Source organism: Gadus macrocephalus, chromosome 2 (genome assembly GCF_031168955.1).
Source record: "Gadus macrocephalus chromosome 2, ASM3116895v1".
NCBI classification, from domain to species: Eukaryota; Metazoa; Chordata; class Actinopteri; order Gadiformes; family Gadidae; genus Gadus; species Gadus macrocephalus.
This window is the reverse complement of record NC_082383.1, coordinates 374,752-400,275: the sequence shown is the minus strand read 5'-3', so window position 1 is coordinate 400,275 and position 25,524 is coordinate 374,752. Positions and strand designations below refer to the sequence as shown.

General features: G+C 51.7%; 4 protein-coding genes and 1 long non-coding RNA gene across 5 annotated transcripts; 4 read left to right on the top strand and 1 right to left on the bottom strand.

Moving 5' to 3' along the window:
- Window positions 1–1,128: 1,128 nt before the first annotated feature.
- bud31 (BUD31 homolog) lies at window positions 1,129–3,919 on the bottom strand. The gene is made up of 4 exons (XM_060069296.1): window positions 3,712–3,919; window positions 3,244–3,366; window positions 2,946–3,112; window positions 1,129–1,788 (listed from the first exon to the last, which is right to left on the bottom strand). Exons 1-4 carry the CDS (start codon window positions 3,803–3,805, stop codon window positions 1,738–1,740), a joined length of 435 nt encoding a protein of 144 aa, XP_059925279.1. The 5' UTR covers window positions 3,806–3,919; the 3' UTR covers window positions 1,129–1,737.
- Window positions 3,920–6,406: 2,487 nt separating this feature from the next.
- pdap1b (pdgfa associated protein 1b) lies at window positions 6,407–10,720 on the top strand. Its single transcript, XM_060069226.1, has 5 exons — window positions 6,407–6,555; window positions 7,067–7,161; window positions 8,359–8,460; window positions 8,585–8,706; window positions 9,609–10,720. The coding sequence occupies exons 1-5, from the start codon at window positions 6,543–6,545 to the stop codon at window positions 9,787–9,789; spliced, it is 513 nt and encodes a 170-aa protein (XP_059925209.1). The 5' UTR covers window positions 6,407–6,542; the 3' UTR covers window positions 9,790–10,720.
- A 750-nt stretch (window positions 10,721–11,470) lies between these two features.
- On the top strand, window positions 11,471–19,788 carry shmt1 (serine hydroxymethyltransferase 1 (soluble)). Its single transcript, XM_060068629.1, has 12 exons — window positions 11,471–11,489; window positions 12,226–12,325; window positions 13,234–13,379; window positions 14,794–14,909; window positions 15,606–15,766; window positions 17,314–17,395; window positions 17,634–17,846; window positions 17,936–18,049; window positions 18,188–18,310; window positions 18,640–18,756; window positions 19,049–19,159; window positions 19,570–19,788. Exons 2-12 carry the CDS (start codon window positions 12,236–12,238, stop codon window positions 19,740–19,742), a joined length of 1,446 nt encoding a protein of 481 aa, XP_059924612.1. The 5' UTR covers window positions 11,471–11,489; window positions 12,226–12,235; the 3' UTR covers window positions 19,743–19,788.
- A 348-nt stretch (window positions 19,789–20,136) lies between these two features.
- LOC132470718 (uncharacterized) lies at window positions 20,137–21,379 on the top strand. Its single transcript, XR_009528694.1, has 2 exons — window positions 20,137–20,581; window positions 20,618–21,379. It is a non-coding gene; the product is annotated as an uncharacterized LOC132470718 (long non-coding RNA).
- Window positions 21,380–21,749: 370 nt separating this feature from the next.
- cpsf4 (cleavage and polyadenylation specific factor 4) lies at window positions 21,750–24,755 on the top strand. The gene is made up of 7 exons (XM_060069037.1): window positions 21,750–22,260; window positions 22,574–22,624; window positions 23,138–23,290; window positions 23,417–23,512; window positions 23,601–23,694; window positions 24,279–24,357; window positions 24,531–24,755. The coding sequence occupies exons 1-7, from the start codon at window positions 22,158–22,160 to the stop codon at window positions 24,738–24,740; spliced, it is 786 nt and encodes a 261-aa protein (XP_059925020.1). The 5' UTR covers window positions 21,750–22,157; the 3' UTR covers window positions 24,741–24,755.
- The last annotated feature ends 769 nt before the right edge of the window (window positions 24,756–25,524 follow it).

The window sequence follows — 25,524 nt, the reverse complement described above, 5'->3', positions numbered from 1 at the left end:
TTTCATCCACATTGTTGGAATGCACCTTAACTCAAGCTTTAACTTTATTTTTGCCGCACTGTATATCTTAAAGGGCTCACAGACTAAAGATGGCTCTAAGGACCTCACTGGGTTCTTATTGTTGAATCACCCTACCACCACGATACAGAACACAACACATGGGCTTACGTCTGTCTTACCGCTGTGTTACGCAGTAATGAAACATGCCTGCACTTACGTTAACGGACAAGTATTTTGTCCAATTACATTCCTCTGTTGAAGAAAAGCTTTGAGAGAAGCTTTGTCCCGCCCCCACCTGCTTTATGCGGACACCTACAGAACGCCATCTGAACGCCGTTGGATTGGGCCTTCATGCTTTCCTATTTCGTTTTTTACGTGGGGGGGGGATGTTCCAAAGTCCACTGTTGTCACCTGGGTCGTCTCTAACCCTAATATGTAGAATGTAATCTGAATAAGCCATACCACTTTGTGCTCAATGTTGACACATTAGTCAGCATTTAATTTACTTTTTTTTTGTATTACACCTGTAAAACCTTTTTTCATTTAGATGAAGGCCCACTTTGGTTTCGACCAATATTGTTTTCTTGAAGACATTCTGTATATTTATGGACGCAGTCTAGTAGTATTGATATTCGTTTGTCACATTAAATTATTTATAGCCATGGTTTGTTGATGTCCTGTCAGCACCTGTTAAATTAGCATATCTGTTCAGTCGGCAGCTGATGGATCTCATTGATGCCAAGACCAACTTCAGATCCTATTAAAGATCACCTGCTCTGCTGTATCCGTCTCTGGTCTCCTTCAGTGATCAATGTCCCTCAAACTGACAGCATCAGGGGAGATGCAGGTAATCGTGTAGCACCTTTGATAGTCAACACATCCTCACCGCGAACCGAATACTTTATCGCCCGTTCTCAGGACCCAACGCTTAGGAGCCCGTTTGCTCATTCCAGCAAAGTTTGTTTTTATCTAGATATTAAATTCAGTGTGGATATGAAACGGAACTCTTGTGATTGGTAAAGATTGTAAACGGATCCAGAAATGAATATGAAATATTTAATCTACCATTGCCAAAGGCAACTACTCAATACAAAATGAGCACTGGTAACACATACACACCCAACAGTGTCAAAACTGGAAAGTAAGCATTTTTTTTATTTAAAATTGTTACAAGGATAACGAAAAAAGAAACAGGCAACCACAAAACAAACTAACCCCCCACCCCCCCCTCAAATGAAACATAATAAAATGCCCTGATGACGTCACAGTGTTTCCTGACTGGAATGACGAGTCTGGTCCAAAAGCAACTTAATCCATCTGGACAGAATCCCCCATCGACTGTTTTAATTTTGAAAGCTGCTGCCGCCGTCAGAAGAAACAGAAGCAGCAACTCAGAGATCCCCGCGTTCACCCGACTCTGAATCAACACGCACGGCACGATGTAAGACGGTGGCGTCCGGGTTTCTACCGGAACGCCAACCGGGTTCCACCCTGTCAGCGATGGGCTTCAGATTCATGGGCTCAGCCTCGTGTCTGAATCAGTCTAACTGGAGGTCATTATGGGATGGTTGGGGTTAATGGCGGGGGGGGGGGGGGGTCTAGGGGGTTTCTGCACCAGGCCACTTTCCACCAATTCCAGCTCGCTCCAGCGTTGTAAGAGCACACAGGAGGGGGCGGGGCGAGCCCTGATGTCCCATCGATGAAAAAACAAAAAGGAGGAACCAGAAGGTGGCGGGCTCAACCGGAGCAGCCTCTGCAGCCGCAGTGAGTGCACTCGATGATCCTCCCCTGGGGAGACAGACCGTCAGGGGGTTAGACAGACCGTCAGGGGGTCAGACAGACCGCCAGGGGGTCAGACAGACCGCCAGGGGGTCAGACAGACCGCCAGGGGGTCAGACAGACCGCCAGGGGGTCAGACAGACCGCCAGGGGGTCAGACAGACCGTCAGGGTAGGGCTGGGCGATATGGCCTAAAATAATAATCCCCGATTTTTTCATAAAAAATCCGATTTCCGATTTAAATCGATTTACATAAAAAAGCATTATGGCAGGCCCTGCCATTGTAAACAGTGTAACCTGTAACATAACATAAAATGTAAAATATAAAATAAAATATTTCTGTAAACATAAAATATTTCTAATGATAAGAGGACTTCTGATAAAGTGCCAACATAACATTCAAACTTTCAACACTGGTGATAAATATACAGTGTTTTGCAAACGGTAATAATTACCTTAAGAAAGGGAATAGTAACGGGAGAAGAATGAGGAAAAACACGCACGCAGCTCTTTCCTTCACTCGTCTGTATTGAATGAGGAAGAGGAGCGCGATCCCCCTACTGGAGCCCCGAGGCATTACCAAAAAAATCGACGAATTACCAACAGATCGACGAATTATTAAACCACACAGATATAATTCAAATGAATTATGTTTACCTCAAAATAGATTATACATGTATGAATAACAACTTGTCAAACTCGCTGCCATGTTTGTGTATCACTTTGGTAAATGCGCGCTCTGTGCGGGGGGAGGGCTGAGCCCATTCCAAACTACGGGAGCTGCGAGGGAAGTGTTTGCGGATGTTGAAGAGAAAACCGATTTTCATTTGAACAAGTCGACGTGAGCTACACACTCGAATTAATCGATAAAATCGGTTTATCGCCCAGCCCTACGTCAGGGGGTCAGACAGACACCGCCAGGGGGTCAGACAGACCGTCAGGGGGTTAGACAGACACCGTCAGGGGGTCAGACAGACCGTCAGGGGGTCAGACAGACCGTCAGGGGGTCAGACAGACCGTCAGGGGGTCAGACAGACAGTACCTTTAGATTCCCTCTACAATCGCTCCTAAACGCTCTTAACTTTTCACAGAAAACATTTTTCTGATCGTGATAGCACTTCCTGCAGTAGATAAGCCTATTCTGACAAGAGCGACCATAAGACTTACCACTTCCAGCTTGCTCTTGGGGACTCTACAGATGCAGTTGGTTCCAAAGTTTGTGTCTCTGGTCTGGATGCAACGCAGGCAGCACAGGTTCTCGTAGCCCTGTTTCTTCCACTTGGCGATCAGATTCTTGTCTGCATAGCCCTCCTTTATGCAGTACTCATACAGCTCTAGAGGAACAGGGGAAAGGCGCGTTTCTACATAACGATGCAATTAAAAGTCGGGATAAAGAATAACTAAACAATTGCCTGGTACTTCATCTTGGTGTGTGTGTTTGGAAGGTTGCGTTAATGAGCCTCACCCCGGCTGATGGCCTTCCGCTTGTAGAAGAGGTCGAAGATGTATCTGCTCCGCTGGTGATGCAGCCGGAAGATCGGCCACAGCGACTCCACCTTCCGCTTGCCCTCGTGCGGCTCCGTCTCAGCTGCGGCACAAAACAAAAACACTGACCCCCCGATCTGCCACCGCACCGTCCAAAGGGACTTCTGTGCAAATGTAGTGGACTTCTTCCATGTAAACGTTTTTTAAATGATCGTGTTTACGGCTGTAGTCATGAGAGCAGCAGCCGCTACAGCACAATGGAACAGTTCAAATAAAGATGAACGACTTGTAAATGTGTTGGGGACAGACGAGGACCGAGTGGGATCTCTAGTAGGCATGAGGTGACCAGTGTGTCTCGGAGTGAATCTCTGATCAACATTAACTCCGTGATGCTGAAGGCCTCACCGCGGTCCGCCACCTCTCGTGATGAACAACGAGCCGTTCTTACCTTCTCTCATCTTCTGGTCCAACTCGTCCAAGGTCGGCTCGATGAGCTCCCAGCCGTCCGGCGGCGGCTTCCTGCTTCTCTTTACTTTGGGCATGGCTCTAAAAGGTTAAAAGGAATATTTCAAGAAATGTTGGCGTCTTCTCGTCCCTTTTGTAGAACTGCGGCGGCCCTGCAATAAAACGTCACTCGGGGTCCTTCCTGGGCATAGTCGCTTGTTCTTCTTCTTCTTTTAATTTCCGGTAGTCTGTATGCCTTTGCGGCACATTGCTGCCACCCACAGGACAAAAAATAAATAACCACACAGACGAACAAAGAAAATAAATAAATATATATATATATTTCAAATAGATTATTCCTATTTCCATAGGAATAATCCAGTGGCCGTTATGAAATCCAGGACCGTTTTTATAGTCCCAGGCTGATTCTCAATGGGATTTAGAAGGCTCTTTAGTGTAACCAGTGTTGTGCCCAGGCTTTCCACTGCCGCATACAGAAGTTCCCTCTGTCGAGTGAGTCCAGTACATTCCATCAGGATATGTTTTACTGTTTGGTGTTTTTTTACACACTCCGCATAGTCCATTTTCATGTTTCCCAAGTTTTTGTAAGTCCCATGCGAGTCCGCAATGCCCCAGCCTCAGTCTGGTCATCATGACTGTATGCCTCCCTTCCTTTCCCAAAAGACACTGGCTCTTTGTGACTCTATGCTGCAAGCTGTGGTAATGCCTCCCCCTCCTTATCCCACTCCTCCTGCCACACAGCCATGAGGTTCTTTATGATGATTGACCTACACTCAGTTAACCCCAGCCTCACTTTTACATCCACATCTTCCCTTCTTGAAGCCCTTTTTGCTGCCCCATCAGCTAGCTCATTCCCCTCTATCCCCACATGAACCCCACTGACTCTCCCGCCTGCTCAATCCTGTACATCAGGGTAAGAAGCTCCACCATGAGGTCCGACCTGGCTCAATGTCATCAGCACTGAAGCAGAGTCAGAGCATATCACAACTGGCCCTGGCCTGACCTCCTCCACCCTCCACCTCCACCCACTGCATAGCCCAGATTATTGCAAGCAGCTCTGTGGTGTAAACTGAAACCCCCTCAGACAGTCGCCTATATTTGACAACATCCATATGCAAAAAGCAAACCCAGACTTCCCAGTCCTTGGGTCTTGAGCCCCATCAGTGTATATTTGTATGTACTGTCCCCATTTGTTATTTAGCCTTTCATTTACAATGCCCCCAATGTTGCAGTTCTCTCATGAGCTAACAAACTTATATCTATCTCTGGCACTGGTAGAATCCATGGTGGTATAGTTGGCCAGTGCCCTGCAGGGGCCACCCCCTCCTCCCTCCTCCCCAAACTCCATCCTTCCCATTTCCTTATTGACTTTAAAAATGAAACATTCACTTTCGCTCTTGCTCCTCCCCACTCCCATGCACCTTCCAAAGCCAGCTCGCCCACATTCTCCCCTTGATGTCCCCTTAATTTACAGATATACTGCATTGCCAGCTTAGACCTTCTGATACCCAATGGGGTCTCCCCCATTTCCACAAGTAAGGCTGCGATTGGGGTGGAAGGGAAGGCCCCACAGACGACTCTCAGGGCCTTTGCCTGCACTACTTAATCTCTTGAGAATTGTTTTTGCTGCCGTCCCGTAACACAAACACCCATAATCCATCCTCGATCTGACCATTGCCCTGTAACTCATCATCTGTGTATCCTGGCCAGCACCCCACAAACTTCCCGATATGGACCGCATGACATTTATAACTTTACCACACTTGCTCACGATACTGTCTACATGGTTTTTAATAAAAAAAAATGTCCCATGCAAGTTTTTATTTTATTTTTATTTTTATTTTTTATTTTTATTTTTTCACTCAGTTTGCTTATTGCCAAATACAACATATTTAGTTTTTTCCGTTGAAATCTTAAATCCCCACCTGCTTCCCCATTACATTATTTTATTTAATGACTCTTGGATTTTCTCTGTTATGTGTTTGATGTTTTCCCAAACCTCGAAAGTATTGGAAAATGATCACTACCCATTGAGTACCTGTCCATATTGTCTCATTCTCCTACCCTTGCGTATTCACTGGATGCTAATGCTAAATCTATGCATGAAACTGCCCCCGTCTTAATTTCAAACCTAGTTGGCCTGCCATCATTCATACATACTAAACCATATTTGTCCATAAAATCCTCCATTGTGCTCCCATTCGTATCTTTCATCCTGCTTCCCCACAAAGGGTTATGTGCATTAAAGTCACCAAGCCAAATAACCGGTGCCCCTATCTGTTCCATAATCTCCTCCAAATCTATCAGGCATGGTCGCTTGAAATGTGCATCATCTTTATAAGCAACATGCATTGATGTAAATTGTGTCATAGAAATCATAGATAATCACCTTAATATAAGTTATTTCACACTGTGTCACTATGACTGTATAAATATCGTTATTATGTTATCAGATCAAAACTGTTTTCTTTCTCGTGTGCTTTGCGTGTTGCATCAGGTTAGTAGTCGATACAACTGCCTGTTGAGAAATAACAAAGTCTGTCGCTCTGGAATTTGGAATTCAAAAAATGTGTGATATTTCCAATCATTTCATTGAAATACATGCTTTCATTGATTTAAAAAGAGTAAATTTGTCCTTATGAAAGTCACCCCGTGTTCAGTACATCAAACATTTCTACAAGGCGTATCATTGGCCCACCCAGACCGTACGTGAGCAGACCTCAGTGTTTTTAGCAGCTGTCAGTCGGGCTGACTCTTCACATTACAGCTTTCTCTTCATATTCACTCAAACAGGTTCAGACGTTACTGAGCAGGATGCCGAAAGGAGGTAAGACTGACCCTATAAAATACAATCCACCGTGGATCTGATCTTCTGGTTAAGAGAAGAAGGTTTTATGATGCTAACGTGAGACCCAGAGTCTGTCATGCTGGCGGTCTGTCAGGCTTCACGTGGCTTCATGTGTAATAATTAGTAACAGTATTTAGCAGTAACAGTTTTAACAGTATCAGTCGTAACAGTTACAGTAGTATCAGTTTTAACAGTAGTAATAGTAGTAGCAGTTACAGTAGTAACACTACAGTAGTAACAGCACTAACACTAACAGTAATATAACTAAAAGTAACAGTACCAGTAACAGTTTAGTTCACCATAATGTGGGTTTGTGAGCACATATATTGTCACGTGCCAGGTCTCCATGGTGATATGACGGATGTCTGTGGTTATAGATCATATATTAGTGTGTATTTATATATAATATGTACTTATATATAATTTGTATTTTTGTATAATATGTATTTGTAAATAATAAGTATTTATATCCATTTTTCCCCCGACTAAGGGGCTAAGAAGGGCGGCCATAAGGGACGCATGCGGACATACACCAGCCCTGAGGAGATCGACGCCCAGATGAAAGAGGAGAAGGAGAGGAAGGAGGTAGGAGAGGAGAGGAGGGGAGGGGAAGAGGGAGTGGTAGGAGGAGAGGAGGGGAGGAGAGGAGAAGAGGTAGGAGGAGAGGAGAGGAGGTAGGAGGAGAGGAAGGAGGTAGGAGGTAGGAGGGGAAGAGAGGAGGGGAGGGCAGGAAGGAGGAGAGGAAAGGAGGTAGGAGGAGGGGAGGTAGGAGGAGGCAGGGGGAGAGGAGGGGAGGTAGGAGGAGAGGAGGGGAGGTAGGAGGAGAGGAGAGGAGGTAGGAGGAGGTAGGGGGAGAGGAGGGGAGGTAGGAGGAGAGGAGGGGAGGTAGGAGGAGGTAGGGGGAGAGGAGAGGAGGTAGGAGGAGGTAGGGGGAGAGGAGGGGAGGTAGGAGGAGAGGAGGGGAGGTAGGAGGAGGTAGGGGGAGAGGAGGGGAGGGGAGGTAGGAGGAGGGGAGGGGAGGTAGGAGGAGAGGAGGGGAGGTAGGAGGAGAGGAGGGGAGGTAGGAGGAGGTAGGAGGAGGTAGGAGGAGAGGAGGGGAGGGGAGGGGAGGTAGGAGGGGAGGGGAGGTAGGAGGAGAGGAGGGGAGGTAGGAGGAGAGGAGAGGAGGGGAGGTAGAAGGAGAGGAGGGGAGGTAGGAGGAGAGGGGAGGTAGGAGGAGAGGAGGGGAGGTAGGAGGAGAGGTGGGGAGGTAGGAGGAGAGGAGGGGAGGTAGGAGGAGAGGAGAGGAGGGGAGGTAGGAGGAGAGGTGGGGAGGGGAGGAGGAGAGGTGGGGAGGTAGGAGGAGAGGAGAGGAGGGGAGGTAGGAGGAGAGGAGGGGAGGTAGGAGGAGAGGTGGGGAGGTAGGAGGAGAGGAGGGGAGGTAGGAGGAGAGGAGGGGAGGTAGGAGGAGGGGAGGTAGGAGGAGAGGAGGGGAGGTAGGAGGAGAGGAGGGGAGGTAGGAGGAGAGGTGGGGAGGTAGGAGGAGAGGAGGGGAGGGGAGGAGGGGAGGGGAGGTAGGAGGAGAGGAGGGGAGGTAGGAGGAGAGGAGGGGAGGTAGGAGGTCTGTGTGTGGGTCATGTGACCGGCTGGTTAACGCCGTCTCTGTGTGTGGGTCAGGTGACTGACCGTCTCTCTGGGTCATGTGACTGACCGTCTCCGGGTCATGTGACTGACCGTCTCCGGGTCATGTGACTGACCGTCTCCGGGTCATGTGACCGTCTGGTTCCTCCCTAACCCTCACAGACGGAGACGGAGAGCGGGGGGGCGTGCGCCCAGCCCGACGGCGTGGAGGAGCAGCTCCCGGGCTCCGGGTCCGAGGACAGCGACGATGACGAAGGCTCCCAGGTACCCCCGCTCTTCCTCCCTGTTCTTCAGGCCGGTGCTCGTGGTGACGCGTCGAGGTCTGGACCCGCGCTGACCCCCGGCGTATCCCATCAGCCCCTCTGATGAACACATGCTCTGTTTGCAGAAGAAGAGAGGCGGCGTGGAGGGGATGATCGAGATCGAGAACCCCAACAGGATCGTCCAGAAGTCCAAGAAGGTGACGCAGATAGAGATGGACGAGCCCAAGACCCTATCCAGGAGAGAGAGGTAACACACACACACACACACACACACACACACACACACACACACACACACACACACACACACACACACACACACACACACACACACACACACACACACACACACACACACGTCTTATCTAATCTGTGGTACTTATTCCTTGTTTTTCTTGTACTGGTTGTTAGGTCATAAATGTTGTCTCTAGTGGTCAGACGCCGCTCACTAAAGGAAATGGGCAAAAGGAATCCATATTTAAACCGTCTTTAGAAGCCTCTGGTTCTCTCTAACGTGCGGTGGCTGGGCGGTCCGTTCCGGGCAGTCCGGGCGGTCCGGTGTGGGCGGTCCGGTCCGGTCGGGCCAGTCCGGGCGGTCCGGTCCGGGCGGTCCGGTCCGGTCCGGGCGGTCCGGACTTGGCGTTCCGGTCCGGGCGGTCCGGTCCGGGCGGTCCGGTCCGGTCGGGCCAGTCCGGGCGGTCCGGTCCGGGCGGTCCAGTCCGGTCCGGGCGGTCCGGACTTGGCGTTCCGGTCTGGGCGGTCCAGTCCGGTTTGGGCAGTCCGGTCTGGGCGGTCCGGTCTGGGCAGTCAGGTCTGGGCGGTCCGGTCCGGTCTGGTCCAGTCCGGTCTTGGTGTTCCGGTCTGGGCGGTCCAGTCCGGGCGGTCCGGTCCGGTCCGGTCTGGGTGGTCCGGTCCAGGCGGTTCGGTCTAGGCGGTTCGGGTGGTCCGGTCCGTGCGGTCCGGTCCGGGTGGTCCGGTCCGTGCGGTCCGGTCCGGGCGGTCCGGTCCGGGCGGTCCGGTCCGGGCGGTCCGGTCCGTGCGGTCCGGGCGGTCCGGTCCGGGCGGTCCGGTCCGGGCGGTCCGGTCCGGGCGGTCCGGTCCGTCTCTCTGGACGGGGACCAACACGCCTCCTCTCATGTCCTCCGTCAGGGAGGAGCTGGAGAAGCAGAAGGCCAAGGAGCGCTACATGAAGATGCACCTGGCGGGGAAGACGGACCAGGCCAAGGCGGACCTGGCCCGGCTCGCCATCGTCAGGAAGCAGCGGGAGGACGCCGCCAAGAAGAAGGAGGAGGAGAAGAAGAGGGCGGCGGCTGGGAAGGCCGCCAAGTGATCCACGGTACCTTCTGCTGCTCCGTGGACCAATCACATCAGCTCTCAGCTCATGGCGGGCATATTGAGATAGATGTTGGTATTCAACTTACTGTGTGTGTGTGTGTGTGTGTGTGTGTGTGTGTGTGTGTGTGTGTGTGTGTGTGTGTGTGTGTGTGTGTGTGTGTGTGTGTGTGTGTGTGTGTGTGTGTGTGTGTGTGTGTGTGTGTGTGTGTGTGTGTCCAGGCAGCAGCCCACAGAGAGACCCCCCCTCTCTGAAGGACCCCAGTGTCCTGACCACCGCACGATGGACTGGTACCTCCTCTGAAGAGAACCTCCAAAGCATTTTACTGTAACATAAGAACATTCAGAGGCCCGTTGAATCAAAGGGGCTTTGATATATTTTTTTGGAATGGAATATTTGCTTCGTTGCTCCTCCCAAGAAGAACGGCCGGGATTGGAGACACCTTACCCCTATCCTGGGAACGAACCCCCAAGCCTGGGAACGACCCCCCAAGCCTGGGAACGAACCCCCTATCCTAGGAACGACCCCCCAAGCCTAGGAACGAACCCCCTATCCTAGGAACGAACCCCCAAGCCTGGGAACGACCCCCCAAGCCTGGGAACGAACCCCCTATCCTAGGAACGAACCCCCAAGCCTGGGAACGAACCCCCAAGCCTGGGAACGAACCCCCAAGCCTGGGAACGAACCCCCAAGCCTGGGAACGACCCCCCAAGCCTGGGAACGAACCCCCAAGCCTGGGAACGAACCCCCAAGCCTGGGAAGGACACCATGCCCACCGTGGTGGTAACACACTGATCCCCTCACCATGCTGCAAGCCAGGTTTCTCAGTGAACTTTGGTTTATTTTTTCATTTGGATTTTGCATTGTATATAACTCAACTAAATGAATATTTCAGATGAATATATAAACTGTAAAAATATGAATATTGTCTGTTCTCTTGTCCTTTTTCTTGGGTACCCTTCAGCATGGACTCCTCATGTTAATACTGTAGCCATTTGAATCTACAACAATGCTGGTTCAAGATTTCATCTGAAAAAAACATACAATTTACATTGGTTGTGTATTAATACACACATCATTATGCAAAAAGCTTCATATTATCTTAAGCCCTGGTAACATTTATAGGTTGTGTTGTAGTGAGGTAAAAGGAGAAACAGTAGTCCAGGATGATGAATACATGACTGGTGATGAATACATGACGACTGGTGATGAATACATGACGACCACAGCCTCTGCCGTGAGGACACACAACAGGTTTAAGCCGTTTGTCAATGTTGGTCATTGACAAATATCTTTGATCTGGACAATCAGCTTTGTTCGCTCTTTGTCCAACATTTGAAAACCCACAATTCAGAACGCTCTGTTTTGTACGCTATCGAGGTTCTGCGTTCTTTCACCTGACATGCGGACATTCACCCTTAACCAAAAGTACAACGGGCAAATATAGGTAGCTATAATTCCTAATAATATCAACATAGTAGACCTTAACCCGTGTGGGTGACCCGAGGGGACCGCGTCACACACACGAGGACCCCGAGTCCCGCCTCCTGCAGGTTGATTGGTGGAGGTTGGGTGGAGGTTGGTTGGTTGGGTGGAAGTTTGGCGGACTTCGACCACACCACAGAGGAAACACGTTCTTGCAGGTTTGTAGTGTGACAGCAGCGGCCAGTGAATTAAACCCGTGAGTTACACATTTTGTATGTATTTCTATGGTACTTTTGCATCGATATGAATTATACTTGACAATACACCAATATACAGTAGTAACGATACCGTTATCTTTTTGTGAACGTTGTACTCATTCTTACTATATCGTTTTAATGCGCTTTTTTGCTAATTTTTTGCGTAAAGATTTGATTGCATTCCGTTATGCCCGTGATTACAGTAAAGACACGAGCTTTAACGAGTTCACTGTGAGGTTAAAATTCGCCTATCGGTTTTAGAAAGTCCAAACCTGTGGTCGACTTACTTGCTGTGGTGTCGTGCACAGTAATGTTTTTGCGATCAGCAGTTTATCATCTACCGAACCAGATAATATAAGTCATGCGTTGGCTGAATGCAATCTTAGTCCAGCAGTGAACGCAGCCGACAGCTGCAGTATACCCTGGACCACAGTTGTTGACCTACTTCGATCCCGCCTCGTTTCCACGATGATCACATAACACATTGGTTTTATACCTGCTGTTGTAAACTGCGATACACTTCAAAAGATATATATTTGCAGCCGCTGGCTTGAATAGGCATGTCTTATCAGAAGAATCGACATTGTGGTTTAAAGTTTAACAAACAGGACCCACACTATACTGGGTGGACTGCAGTTATCCTTTGTTGTTGTTTTTATGGATTTAGGGCATTTTACCTTTGACTATATATTCGATTGTTTTATTGTGGTTTCATCTCAAACCTGAATTCACCCTTGGATTCATTCATCAGATTCATCACCATGTCTACAAACGGCCAGACAATCAGCAGAGAGACGTGGGACTCCCACAACGCCATGATGCTGGAGCCTCTGGCCACCAACGACTCTGAGGTGAGAATGCACCTATGTCACAGTCACCCTGGTGGGAACGCTGAGGTGAGAATGCACCTATGTCACAGTCACCCTGGTGGGAACGCTGAGGTGTTCGTTGAATATGTTGGTAGAATCGTTTCAGGTCATTGTTTAGAAATGAACCTGAAATGTTTTGTCTTCATGGAAAGACATTGATGTGTTTGAAACAGCCAGAGTTCGTAACACACATCAGACAAAGTTTTCGATAGATTACGTTGATTTTTGGATTAAACAGAACTCAAACTCTCTTGCGTCCTCACAGCCAGGCAGTTTCCTCAACAAAAGAATCCCATGATGCATTTTGATGTGCACGCCCTTTTGCAAAGTTATGCAAATTCCGTTGAGACCTTGTTTTCAATGTGATTATTAAATAAAGATATGTTTAATCTGTGTTTTGGTCATGAAGAATGCTTTAGTAGTTATGTTTTCAGATCTAACAGTGACCCTATGTAATCCCTTCGGGTGCATTTCTTAGAAAAGATTGAAGTGTAAGACTTTAGTTTGTTTAGACTGTTAGGCCGGCTTTAAGAATATAGTAAACTTGAGTTGGGGTTAAATGCTTCACAAGGACTGTAGTTTAAACGGTTTCATCATCAGCTGCTGAGACCCGACTATTAGATGTAATGAAAACAACCGGAGAACATTGGACTGTAAACACCAGCGCTGGGAGGAGTCGCCGGCCACAGGAAACTCATCTGAACTACCGGAACTGACCTGGAAGGGCTTTAGGTAGAATGGGACATACCTATTGGATTTATTAATGTGTGTGTGTGTGTGTGTGTGTGTGTGTGTGTGTGTGTGTGTGTGTGTGTGTGTGTGTGTGTGTGTGTGTGTGTGTGTGTGTGTGTGTGTGTGTGTGTGTGTGTGTGTGTGTGTGTGTGTGTCAGGTGTTCTCCATCATCAAGCAGGAGAAGCACCGGCAGACGTTCGGTCTGGAGCTGATCGCTTCGGAGAACTTCGCCAGCCGAGCGGTTCTGGAGGCGCTGGGCTCCTGCATGAACAACAAGTACTCTGAGGGATACCCGGGACAGAGGTACGCACACAGTGACCTACAGTAACAACACCTCACCAGAGGTACGCACACAGTGACCTACAGTAACAACACCTCACCAGAGGTACGCACACAGTGACCTACAGTAACAACACCTCAGCAGAGGTACGCACACAGTGACCTACAGTAACAACACCTCAGCAGAGGTACGCACACAGTGACCTACAGTAACAACACCTCACCAGAGGTACGCACACAGTGACCTACAGTAACAACACCTCAGCAGAGGTACGCACACAGGGACCTACAGTAACAACACCTCAGCAGAGGTACGCACACAGTGACCTACAGTAACAACACCTCAGCAGAGGTACGCACACAGTGACCTACAGTAACAACACCTCACCAGAGGTACGCACACAGTGACCTACAGTAACAACACCTCAGCAGAGGTACTCACAGCTTGAGGCCTCATACACTAACTACACCAGAGGTACTCACAGCTTGAGGCCTCATACACTAACTACACCAGAGGTACTCACAGCTTGAGGCCTCATACACTAACTACACCAGAGGTACTCACAGCTTGAGGCCTCATACACTAACTACACCAGAGGTACTCACAGCTTGAGGCCTCATACACTAACTACACCAGAGGTACTCACAGCATGAGGCCTCATACACTAACTACACCTCACCAGCGTCTCCTCTCCAGACTTCATGTTGCAAGAAGCCAGAAGCTGAGAGAGGAGAGGAAACATCAATACCTAACGACTGATTGAACAAAACCCCCTCAAAGCACAGCTTGATCTCTGAGAACGGTTTAGTATCGAAGAACGACCAGACGAGGGCCACATAGAGCCGCAACATGTCCCCCACCCTGAGGCAGTCCCACGTCGTGTCTCCCCGTGACCCCCGTCCGTCCCTCCTGCTCCTCCTCTTCCTCTTGTGACCCCGGCCCCTCCTCCTCCTCCTCCTCTTGTGACCCCGGTCCCTCCTCCTCTTCCTCTTGTGACCCCCGTCCCTCCTGCTCCTCCTCCTCTTGTGACCCCCGTCCTCCTCCTCCTCCTCTTGTGTCCCCGGTCCTCCTCTTCCTCTTGTGACCCCGTCCGTCCTCTTCCTCTTGTGACCCCGGTCCCTCCTCCTCTTCCTCTTGTGACCCCCGTCCCTCCTCCTCTTCCTCTTGTGACCCCGTCCTCTTCCTCTTCCTCTTGTGACCCCGTCCTCTTCCTCTTGTGACCCCCGTCCCTCCTCCTCTTCCTCTTGTGACCCCGTCCTCTTCCTCTTGTGACCCCGTCCTCTTCCTCTTCCTCTTGTGACCCCGTCCTCTTCCTCTTGTGACCCCCATCCTCTTCCTCTTGTGACCCCGTCCTCTTCCTCTTCCTCTTGTGACCCCGTCCTCTTCCTCTTGTGACCCCGTCCTCTTCCTCTTGTGACCCCGTCCTCTTCCTCCCAGGTACTACGGCGGGACGGAGCACGTGGACCAGCTGGAGCTGCTGTGCCAGCGGCGCGCCCTGGAGGCGTACGGCCTGGACGCGGCGCGCTGGGGCGTCAACGTGCAGCCGTACTCTGGTGAGCGGAGCGCCCTCTGGGGGCGGGGCTTACTGGGACACGCTGGGGGCGGGGCTTACTGGGACACGCTGGGGGCGGGGCTTACTGGGACACGCTGGGGGGGGTTACTGTGACACGCTGGGGGGGTTACTGGGACACGCTGGGGGGGTTACTGGGACACGCTGGGGGCGGGGCTTACTGGGACACGCTGGGGGGGGTTACTGGGACACGCTGGGGGCGGGGCTTACTGTGACACGCTGGGGGGGGTTACTGGGACACGCTGGGGGGGTTACTGGGACACGCTGGGGGGGGTTACTGGGACACGCTGGGGGCGGGGCTTACTGGGACACGCTGGGGGCGGGGCTTACTGTGACACGCTGGGGGGGTTACTGGGACACGCTGGGGGGCTTACTGTGACACGCTGGGGGGGGTTACTGGGACACGCTGGGGGGGGTTACTGGGACACGCTGGGGGCGGGGCTTACTGGGACACGCTGGGGGGGTTACTGGGACACGCTGGGGGGGGTTACTGGGACACGCTGGGGGCGGGGCTTACTGTGACACGCTGGGGGGGTTACTGGGACACGCTGGGGGGGTTACTGGGACACGCTGGGGGGGTTACTGGGACACGCTGGGGGTCTGGTGTGAGGAACCCAGTCTTTAACCGCCAGCCGTTGGTCTGACGCCAGACCATCTAAACCCCCCCCTGTGCCCCCAGGGTCCCCCGCTAACTTTGCGGTGTACACGGCGGTGGTGGAGCCCCACGGCCGCATCATGGGCCTCGACCTCCCTGACGGGGGCCACCTCACCCACGGCTTCATGACGGACAAGAAGAAGATCTCCGCCACCTCCATCTTCTTTGAGTCCATGCCCTACAAGGTAGGCCACACCCGACAGGGCGGGACGCGCCCGTTGGTGCCTGAGGCGCTCCCGCTCCAGGCGTGATTACCGTTCATCAGCCTTACACAATGACCTCGAGCTAAACCGGTTCCAGGCCATGGGGAGGCGCCTCCTCCATTGGTCGAGGGACACTAATGAGGCTGTTCGAGGGCAATGCAGAACTGGTTTTATAGGCTTCCTGGTCAATTAGTGGCAGCTGTTCAGACCTGTTCCTGTTCCAACTCTGTTCTCTCGCTCTGAAGGTGAATCATAAAAGGTCTTATTTTAAGTTGTGTCCTCCAACCCCAAGACGGGCATAACAGTTCGATTTATTTCTTCAATCATTTGTATGTAGTATTCCAGGGCTTTTTCTAGAAAAAATTCACAAGGGGGAAAACATCAATGGCGAGGGAGCAAAGCGACCGAGCGGGGGGGAAGGTGTGGAAGGGGGGGTTCACAATTTGAGGTAGAAATGGATCATTCTAAGGCTTGTGAAGGACCAGTATGTTGACTCGTTTTTAAAAACACTGTAAACTAAGTCACCAAACGCTATATTTTCTTTCTTCTCAGACACTCTCAGATTCACTGAACTGATAAATTTGGTTCGGGAGAAGAGATAAAAGCCCGCCTACACTGTAAACTGATTGGTTGACTTACCGATCCAGGCCAATCAGGAGGCGCCTGAGGCTCACGTGCACACTGCCTCATGCACAGTTTCTAGATCCCTCTCTGTTGTGCTGCGCGCTCGCTACACAGATGCGAACGCGGTTAGGAGCACGTCTGTCTCCTGTGCGCGGTCTTGCTCGCTCGCTCTCCATTCCGGGAGATTTTAAGTAATTTAAAATTTTCGACAAGGAGGCGCTGGGTTGAAACAAGGAGGCGCAGCGCCCCTCTTTCCCGGTTTAGATTAACCCCTGGTATTCAAGTAGACCATGGGTGTTAACTTATTATTATTTCTTAAAAAAGCAAGCAAATGGTTTCCCTATTATATATCTCAACCAGTGTAACAACTTCATTTAAAGGTTCCAAACTAAAAGGCAGATCATCGATAACGTGGGCTTGCCTTGTGACCTCGATAACTCAAACAGTTTTGATGGGAATCATGTCACATTTTCCACATTGAAAATGTGTAACCCTAAGAGATTTTCTGTAGCGCCACCACCTGGCAAAATTTCGCATTTACGAACAAAATTTGTAAATTCTTACCTTGACCTAAATATGTTTCCTCAAACACTTGTGTTCTCAAAAGTGTCACCAAATGATTGGGCATATCCACTTTAGTTGGAAATGACATCTTAAATGTTTTATAACATTGCGCATGGTTCCAAAATTATGAGAGTTTGAACATTATACCCAGCGGAATGTCGGCCATCTTGGATTTGGCGTCTCACGGCCGTCACAGGCAAAATCTGACTTCCCTCCACATCTTAAAATACACCTTATGGCACGTACTAACTGTTAGAAATGTCATGCTTTTCTCAAAAAGTGCACAATTGTTATTAAAATGTGAGCTTATCCGCTGTGCTGTCTGTTCTCTCGCTCTGAAGGTGAACCCAGAGACAGGCTGGGTCGACTATGACCGCCTCCAGGAGAACGCCCGCCTGTTCCACCCCAAGCTCATCATCGCAGGTCACCATAGGTCACCTTGGACACAGACGCTAGGCCACGCCTTAAGCAAAGATAAAGGATCATCAGTTTGTTCACTGTATGATGCAGTATTATTACCTTCACAGTGTGTTGCATCTCCCGCTCTGGAGTCAACACTTGGTTGTAGAAGCTTTTAAACTCTAATATTTAAACTCATTCTTACGAGGTGTCTAGGACCGGCTGATCGCTCCACAGACCATAATGACCGTTCACCTCCCAGGCACCAGCTGCCACTCCCGTAACCTTGACTACGCCCGCCTGAGGGCGATCGCGGACGAGAACGGCGCCTACCTGATGGCCGACATGGCGCACATCAGCGGGCTGGTGGCGGCCGGCGTGGTGCCCTCGCCCTTCGAGCACGCCGACATCGTCTCCACGACGACGCACAAGACGCTGAGGGGCTGCCGCGCCGGGGTCATCTTCTTCAGGAAGGGTAGGAGGAGCCTAACCCTGTGGGACCGCCCCCGTCGTTAACCCCGCCCCTTCACTGACTCCGCCCCTCCCTTGACTCCGCCCCTGCAGGCGTGCGGAGCGTGGACGCCAAGGGGAAGGAGGTTCAGTACAACCTGGAGGCGCCAATCAACCAGGCCGTGTTCCCGGGCCTCCAGGGCGGCCCGCACAACCACGCCATCGCCGGTGAGCCCCCCCCCCCACACAGCTGGGGGTTTCCTGTTGTGACCCGCTGTGTGTCGGTGCTTCCTGTTGTGACCCGCTGTGTGTCGGTGCTTCCTGTTGTGACCGGCTGTGTGTGGGTGCTTCCTGCGCCCCCTACAGGCGTGGCGGTGGCGCTGAAGCAGGCCATGACCCCGGAGTTCAGGGCCTACCAGCAGCAGGTGCTGGCCAACTGTAAGGCCATGTCCAGCGCGCTGGTCGAATACGGCTACAACATCGTCACAGGTGAGCCCCCCTGACGGGTCACTGGTGAGCCCCCCTGACAGGTGAGCCCCCCTGACAGGTGAGCCCCCCTGACTGCTGAGCCCCCCTGACTGCTGAGCCCCCCTGACTGGTGAGCCCCCCTGACTGGTGAGCCCCCCCTGACTGGTGAGCCCCCCTGACTGGTGAGCCCCCCCTGACTGGTGAGCCCCCCCTGACTTCCTCGCAATCCAACGATGGGTTGGATAATTAGTTGTGAACGTGTGAGGGCGTGAGCGTGTGAGCGTGTGAGGGCGTGAGGGCGTGAGCATGTGAGCGTGTGAGGGCTTCACCGAGCGTCTCTTCTGCTCCAGGCGGCTCGGACAACCACCTGATCCTGCTGGACCTCCGCAACAAGGGCAGTGACGGAGGCCGGGCGGAGAAGGTTCTGGAGGCCTGTGCCATCGCCTGCAACAAGAACACCTGTCCAGGTGAGGCCTCGTGTTCCTGTGCCTCCCCCAGGAGACGCCAGCACTGTCGTTCTATCTATCCATTATGCAGAAGGTTGGAGTACCTCTGGCCTGATTCATTCGGTTCGTTATTGTGCCAAACCGAGTCCCGGTAACGTAGAATCATTACTAGTCTGGTCAGCTTCACTGTGGTTTGAAACTTGACCTATTCAGAGCGAGACTTCGCCGTGATCGAGACTTTGAGAGTCTGAGTGTTAACGGCGTGTTAACGGCGTGTTAACGGCGTGTTAACGCCGTGTGTTTGTGGCTCCAGGCGATAAGAGCGCCCTGCGTCCCAGCGGGCTGCGCTTCGGCTCCCCGGCGCTCACCTCCAGGGGCCTGGTGGAGGACGACTTCAGGGCGGTGGCGGCGTTCATCCACAGAGGTACGGTCCGCCGCTCTCCTCCCAGAGCACACCAGCGTGTACGCAGAACCACCATTTTAATCGCTCGGCCTAGCTCAGGAGGTAGAGGGGTTGACTTGTAACCTGAAGGTTCCTAGGTCGATCCCCTGTTCCTCCTAGCTGAGGGTCGAGGTGTCTCACCCTGACTGCTCCCGACGAGCTGGCTGTCGCCCTCGTGGGGTTAACTCCGCCGTCGGTGTCTGAATGTTTCTAGGAGCTGCTTTGCTGAATGCCCTAAATGTGAAATGTAAAAGCTCAGTCATTACCGATGAAGACTCCTCTGCCTTCGTTCACCGATCCTGCGGTTCACAGGACAGGCCTGAATGGCCGGAATGTTAACCGTATCTAAAGCCCTGACTGTACTGCCGGCGGGCTGACTCTGCCCCCTGCAGGCCTGGAGCTGACGGTGGAGATCCAGCGCAGCCTGGACCCCAAGGCTCCTCTGAAGGAGTTCAAGGAGGCGCTGGCGCAGCAGGAGAAGTTCCAGCAGCGCGTGGCGGAGATCAAGAGCGAGGTGGAGGCCTTCGCTGGACGGTTCCCCATGCCCGGGCTCCCTGAGCTGTAGAGGACAGCCCCCCCCCCTCTCTGAGCTGTAGAGGACAGCCCCCCCCCCTCCCTGAGCTGTAGAGGACAGCCCCCCCCCCCCCCCCCCCCCTCCCTGAGCTGTAGAGGACAGCCCCCCCCCCCCCTCTCTGAGCTGTAGAGGACAGCCCCCCCCCCCCTCTCTGAGCTGTAGAGGACAGCCCCCCCCCCCCCCCCCCCTCTCTGAGCTATAGAGGACAGCCCCCCCTCTCTGAGCTATAGAGGACAGCCCCCCCCCCCCCTCTCTGAGCTGTAGAGGACAGCCCCCCCCCCCCCTCTCTGAGCTGTAGAGGACAGCCCCCCCCCCCCCCTCTCTGAGCTATAGAGGACAGCCCCCCCTCTCTGAGCTATAGAGGACAGCCCCCCCCCCCCTCTCTGAGCTATAGAGGACAGCCCCCCCCCCCCCCTCTCTGAGCTGTAGAGGACAGCCCCCCCCCCCCGGGCCTCTTGTGACGTGTGCTTGTATCTCAGGAGAAAACGGTTATCGCAGCAGTTATCGCCAAATGCCACAAGACATTCCCAGATGAGGCCTTAGTACAACATGTGTTTGTGTTGACGATGTTAAGCCATCCCGCACTCTCATTTTTCATCAGTCTAATGTTGGCCAATGATTGTGATACAAAAGCTTATTTATAAAATCCCACTCTCAAAGGACACTTCTGGATTATGTTAACCTAAATTCTATTTCCTTGTCATGTTGGGTCTTGAGTGTTAATGCAGAAGGCAATCCTTTACATCGGTCCAGCACTGAGCGAGAACGTTGGAAGCCGCAATTCGCGAAAATGGATGCAATGTAAGCCTTTAAGGCAACGCATTCTGTAAGTCTAGCCCTAGTTACAGCTCTGGTTATAACTCTAGTTACAGCTCTGGTTATAACTCTAGTTACAGCTCTGGTTATAACTCTAGTTACAGCTCTGGTTATAACTCTAGTTACAGCTCTGGTTATAACTCTAGTTACAGCTCTGGTTATAACTCTAGTTACAGCTCTGGTTATAACTCTAGTTACAGCTCTGGTTATAACCTGCATTGCACGAGTCTGACAACATTAACGGAACCCTACAGTGGAACCCAACGTTGGCTCATCTGACTCGATCGGGTGTGTTCATTATTGAGGATAACGATGTCTCAATCACGGAGAAGTCTGTGAATCATGACTAGTCTGGTCAGCTTCACTGTTGTTTGAACCTCGACCTTTTCAGAGCGAGGCTTCGCTGTGATCGAGACTTGGTTACGCACAATAACGAACCACCGGGTCGAACCTAAGGGGAGTGCTATGGCCCAGTTGATTGCATTCCATCCGGTTTGGACCAATGTCAAAGATTGTTGTCCACATTGGTCCCCAACACCCAACATGACTTGGAAATAGGCTCCAGGTTCAAAAGTCCCCAGGATTTCCTTTAAGAGTGTTGGTACAATACAAACCTGTAATACATTCACTTTTCTTTTTTAAAAACGACACAATGTATGTTGCTGGCAATGGCAATGTTTTTTTTTATGGAAACCCTATTTCTGATGTTGATGTAAAAAATGCAATGTATTTGTCAATTGGCTATATTGTAATGAAGATTGATTTTTCCAAATCGATTAATTTTCTCAATTAAAATCGTCATGTCTCTTCAATGGATTTCATTTATGAATTTAAATAAATATTTTGTTATCTCGAAAATAGCAAAATGATTATTTACTTTCAAGGATCTAAAAATTACTTTTTGAAAGATTCCAGCGTGTGTGTGTGTGTGTGTGTGTGTGTGTGTGTGTGTGTGTGTGTGTGTGTGTGTGTGTGTGTGTGTGTGTGTGTGTGTGTGTGTGTGTGTGTGTGTGTGTGTGTGTGTGTGTGTGTGTGTGTGTGTGTGTGTGTGTGTGTGTGTGTGTGTGTGTGTGTGTGTGTGTGGGCGGTAAAGTGTAGCAGGCATTGCTATGGAACGAGGATACCGGAAAGCTTCGATTGCAGCCATGATATCTTTATAATTAATACATTTTTATTAATGGAATAATTTAGCAAAACACCAGTTCAATCGCAAAGGAACCTCATTGTTTGATAAGTCAACGTAAACAAAACGATCTCCAAGCTCGATTATTGCTGTCTGTCGATCGGGTCAAAGGTCAATCCTCGCTCCATCGTTGTGCTTCAAACTTTAGCTCCTCTTGTGACCGACCGTCAGCTAGCGGCTAGCCTGACGCTAGAGCCACTTCTGTTCATCACCAGAAAACAGAAATCAAAACAACACAAACGTTTATCGGGATAGCTCGATCTTTCATCCTCGCTTGCACCTTTTGTGCTGTGTTATCATTAGCATCCTGGTTAGCGTGGTTAGCCTCGCTAGCTAGCCCATGAAGCTAGCCTCAGCGCGCGACTCAACCGCCTCCCCATCGAGCGTCGCGCGGTGCCGGTGCCGCCATGCAGGACCTCCTGGCCACCGTGGACCACATCAAGTTCGACTTGGAGATCGCCGTGGAGCAGCAGCTGGGCGCGCAGCCGCTGCCGTTCCCCGGGATGGACAGTGAGTACCGACCAGTAGCACCAGTAACATGGCAGTTATATAGTGCACCAGTGACTGCACCAGTACCATGGCAGCTATAGTGCACCGGTAGGACCAGTAAAATCAGTATCATGGCAGTAATAGTGCACCAGGTAACTTACTGCCACCTTAACTGGTACAATAGTATGTCCAGAGTCTCACAGATGAGGATCAACTTAACAGTTGCTGGGATGGAAAACCCTCAATGCGTTAATTATATTAATGTTCACATTCCATGGAGCTGAGGTGAAGAGTTAGTAGAACTAAAGTGTTGAATGATGTCCTGTTCCTGTAGAGTCCGGAGCGGCAGTCTGTGAGTTCTTCATGAGGGCAGCCTGTCTCAAAGGTAAGAGTTCTAGCTTATCGACCGACAGTCCGAGTGGACTGTTCAGAGGCTCAGAGAAACGCAATGAACAGCCTCTTTCTTCTATAGGTGAAATCGTTTTTTAAATGTTCTGTTGACTGTATAACGGATGCCCAATCCCTGGGTCAATATCAAAGTTTGGCAGACCTATTGCAGTACGTGATTCAGTCAAGAACCCGCCTAGTTGTGTCTATGTTTGACATTTACATTTCAGCCATTTAGCAGACACTTTATCCAAAGCGATATACAATAAGTACATTCATCAGAAGAAAGAAACAAACAGAGAACATATGTCTCTGTCGGTACAGTAAGGATGTTCATAGAACCAAGTGCCAAGCACTAACCATCACTAGGTTAACCCGTTCCCCGTACACGCCACCGACAGCTGGGATAAGAGGCTACATGTTTTTATGCAATGAAATCTCAACCATGGAAAGACTTAACCCCGAACCGCCCGGTGGTGTGGCGTCTCTGAGCGACTGGTTGTGTCCGCAGGGGGCATGTGCCCGTTCCGCCACATCAGCGGGGAGAAGACGGTGGTCTGTAAGCACTGGCTGCGCGGGCTCTGCAAGAAGGGCGACCAGTGCGAGTTCCTCCACGAGTACGACATGACCAAGATGCCCGAGTGCTACTTCTACTCCAAGTTCGGTCAGTGGACCAATCAGGAGCTCTGTACCATGGTGGAACGTGGGAGCTCAAAGACACTTTATAAGATGATAAGTTATCTTTTTAACAACTGATCCTGTGTGGACCCCCCCCCCCCCCCCCCCCCAGGCGAGTGCAGCAACAAGGAGTGTCCGTTTCTGCACATCGATCCAGAGTCTAAGATCAAAGACTGCCCCTGGTACGACCGGGGCTTCTGCAAACACGGTAGGCTTCCTCTCCTACGACCCCCCATGAAGGAGGCCCCGACCCGCCTGTACTAACGGCTGTGCCCCCCCCCCTCCTGCCGCCGCAGGCCCCGACTGCAGACACAGACACACCCGCAGGGTCATCTGCGTCAACTACCTGGTGGGCTTCTGTCCCGAGGGGAAGGCCTGTAAATTCATGCAGTAAGTCTCACCCCCACCGCCCAGTACAGCACTGGGATTCACCCCCACCGCCCAGTACAGCACTGGGATTCACCCCCACCGCCCAGTACAGCACTGGGATTCACCCCCACCACCCAGTACAGCACTGGGATTCACCCCCACCGCCCAGTACACCACTGGGATTCACCCCCACCACCCAGTACAGCACTGGGATTCTGTTTTTTGAAGACCAGTGGTTCTTAAACTGTCTCTACTGGAGTACCCCTTCACCGGCGCAAAACACTTTTGGGGAAAATATGACATTGAAAGGATGCAAATACTCTCAATTTAGTGAGAAACATCGGCCTGCGCTTCATGCAGCTGATGGATAATTCCTGCCAACAAAAGAAGCCATATGCCAGGGAGGGTCAGCAGGTAGAGGGGACCCCCTCCAGGGTCAGAGCAGGTAGAGGGGACCCCCTCCAGGGTCAGAGCAGGTAGAGGGGACCCCATCCAGGGTCAGAGCAGGTCGAGGGGACCCCCTCCAGGGTCAGAGCAGGTCGAGGTGAATCCATTCTAATGTCTTCCTCCTGACCCTGAGGCCGTTGTGTCTGTTCCTCCTGCAGCCCCCGGTTTGAGCTGCCCATGGGCGCTCCAGACCAGCCTCCGCTCCCCGGCCAGGGGATGGGGCAGAACCAGATGAAGGTACCCTCTCTCACTCACTCACTCACTCACTGAACGTTGTTCCACAGTGCTGTGAATGTCCCTTTCTTGCGCTGAATGTTCTGACCCCCCCTGCTCTGTCTGTCTGTCTGTCTGTCTGTCTGTCTGTCTGTCTGTCTGTCTGTCTGTCTGTCTGTCTGTCTGTGTGCCCCCAGCCGGTTCCCAGCATCGGCCGCTCCTCCCTCTCCCTGATCCAGCTCACCAACTCCAACCCCGGCCACGGCCCCTACCAGCGGCCCCAGTACCACAACTCGGGCCCCATGGGGCACAACATGGGGGGCAACCGAGGGCCCCGGCCCCTGGACCAGGTCACCTGCTACAAGGTGAGCCACGCCCCCCGGCTCTGTCCTAGGAGCTCGTGTTAAAGGGGCGGTCCTGCTCTGTCCTAGGAGCTCCTGTTAAAGGGGCGGTCCTGCTCTGTCCTAGGAGCTCGTGTTAAAGGGGCGGTCCTGCTCTGTCCTAGGAGCTCGTGTTAAAGGGGCGGTCCTGCTCTGTCCTAGGAGCTCGTGTTAAAGGGGCGGTCCTGCTCTGTCCTAGGAGCTCGTGTTAAAGGGGCGGTCCTGCTCTGTCCTAGGAGCTCGTGTTAAAGGGGCGGTCCTGCTCTGTCCTAGGAGCTCCTGTTAAAGGGGCGGTCCTGCTCTGTCCTAGGAGCTCGTGTTAAAGGGGCGGTCCTGCTCTGTCCTAGGAGCTCGTGTTAAAGGGGTGGTCCTGCTCTGTCCTAGGAGCTCGTGTTAAAGGGGCGGTCCTGCTCTGTCCTAGGAGCTCCTGTTAAAGGGGCGGTCCTGCTCTGTCCTAGGAGCTCGTGTTAAAGGGGCGGTCCTGCTCTGTCCTAGGAGCTCCTGTTAAAGGGGCGGTCCTGCTCTGTCCTAGGAGCTCCTGTTAAAGGGGCGGTCCTGCTCTGTCCTAGGAGCTCGTGTTAAAGGGGCGGATCTCCGGTTTGCTTACGGTTGGTGGGGCCTTGGGAAAGCTGGATTTAGTTTAAAATGGGTGCCTAACACGCATCACTTTGTGATGCTGAACTGACGAAACAACATGGCGGCTGATGTATTGGAACCCTTCGCCCTCTGGTGATCTCTCACCATGTGGTCTCATCAGTTTGTAATTAGTCTCTCAGTCAGTGCAGGCTGCACAATGCTCTTGGGGCGGAGC

What these genes read in the sequence shown, in the direction of transcription:
- bud31 (XM_060069296.1), bottom strand. Translation starts at nt 3,805, where the DNA reads ATGCCCAAAGTAAAGAGAAGCAGGAAGCCGCCGCCGGACGGCTGGGAG. An exon ending in GCGGAAGGCCATCAGCCGGG is followed by an intron (nt 3,113 to 3,243) that starts GTGAGGCTCATT and finishes CTGTTCCTCTAG; the next exon opens with AGCTGTATGAGTACTGCATA. An exon ending in CCAAGAGCAAGCTGGAAGTG is followed by an intron (nt 1,789 to 2,945) that starts GTAAGTCTTATG and finishes CTGTCTCCCCAG; the next exon opens with GGGAGGATCATCGAGTGCAC.
- pdap1b (XM_060069226.1), top strand. An exon ending in AGGAGAAGGAGAGGAAGGAG is followed by an intron (nt 7,162 to 8,358) that starts GTAGGAGAGGAG and finishes TAACCCTCACAG; the next exon opens with ACGGAGACGGAGAGCGGGGG. An exon ending in ACCCTATCCAGGAGAGAGAG is followed by an intron (nt 8,707 to 9,608) that starts GTAACACACACA and finishes GTCCTCCGTCAG; the next exon opens with GGAGGAGCTGGAGAAGCAGA.
- shmt1 (XM_060068629.1), top strand. Translation starts at nt 12,236, where the DNA reads ATGTCTACAAACGGCCAGACAATCAGCAGAGAGACGTGGGACTCCCAC. An exon ending in CGGCTACAACATCGTCACAG is followed by an intron (nt 18,311 to 18,639) that starts GTGAGCCCCCCT and finishes CTTCTGCTCCAG; the next exon opens with GCGGCTCGGACAACCACCTG. An exon ending in GGCGGCGTTCATCCACAGAG is followed by an intron (nt 19,160 to 19,569) that starts GTACGGTCCGCC and finishes TGCCCCCTGCAG; the next exon opens with GCCTGGAGCTGACGGTGGAG.
- cpsf4 (XM_060069037.1), top strand. Translation starts at nt 22,158, where the DNA reads ATGCAGGACCTCCTGGCCACCGTGGACCACATCAAGTTCGACTTGGAG. An exon ending in GAGGGCAGCCTGTCTCAAAG is followed by an intron (nt 22,625 to 23,137) that starts GTAAGAGTTCTA and finishes TTGTGTCCGCAG; the next exon opens with GGGGCATGTGCCCGTTCCGC. An exon ending in CCGGGGCTTCTGCAAACACG is followed by an intron (nt 23,513 to 23,600) that starts GTAGGCTTCCTC and finishes CTGCCGCCGCAG; the next exon opens with GCCCCGACTGCAGACACAGA.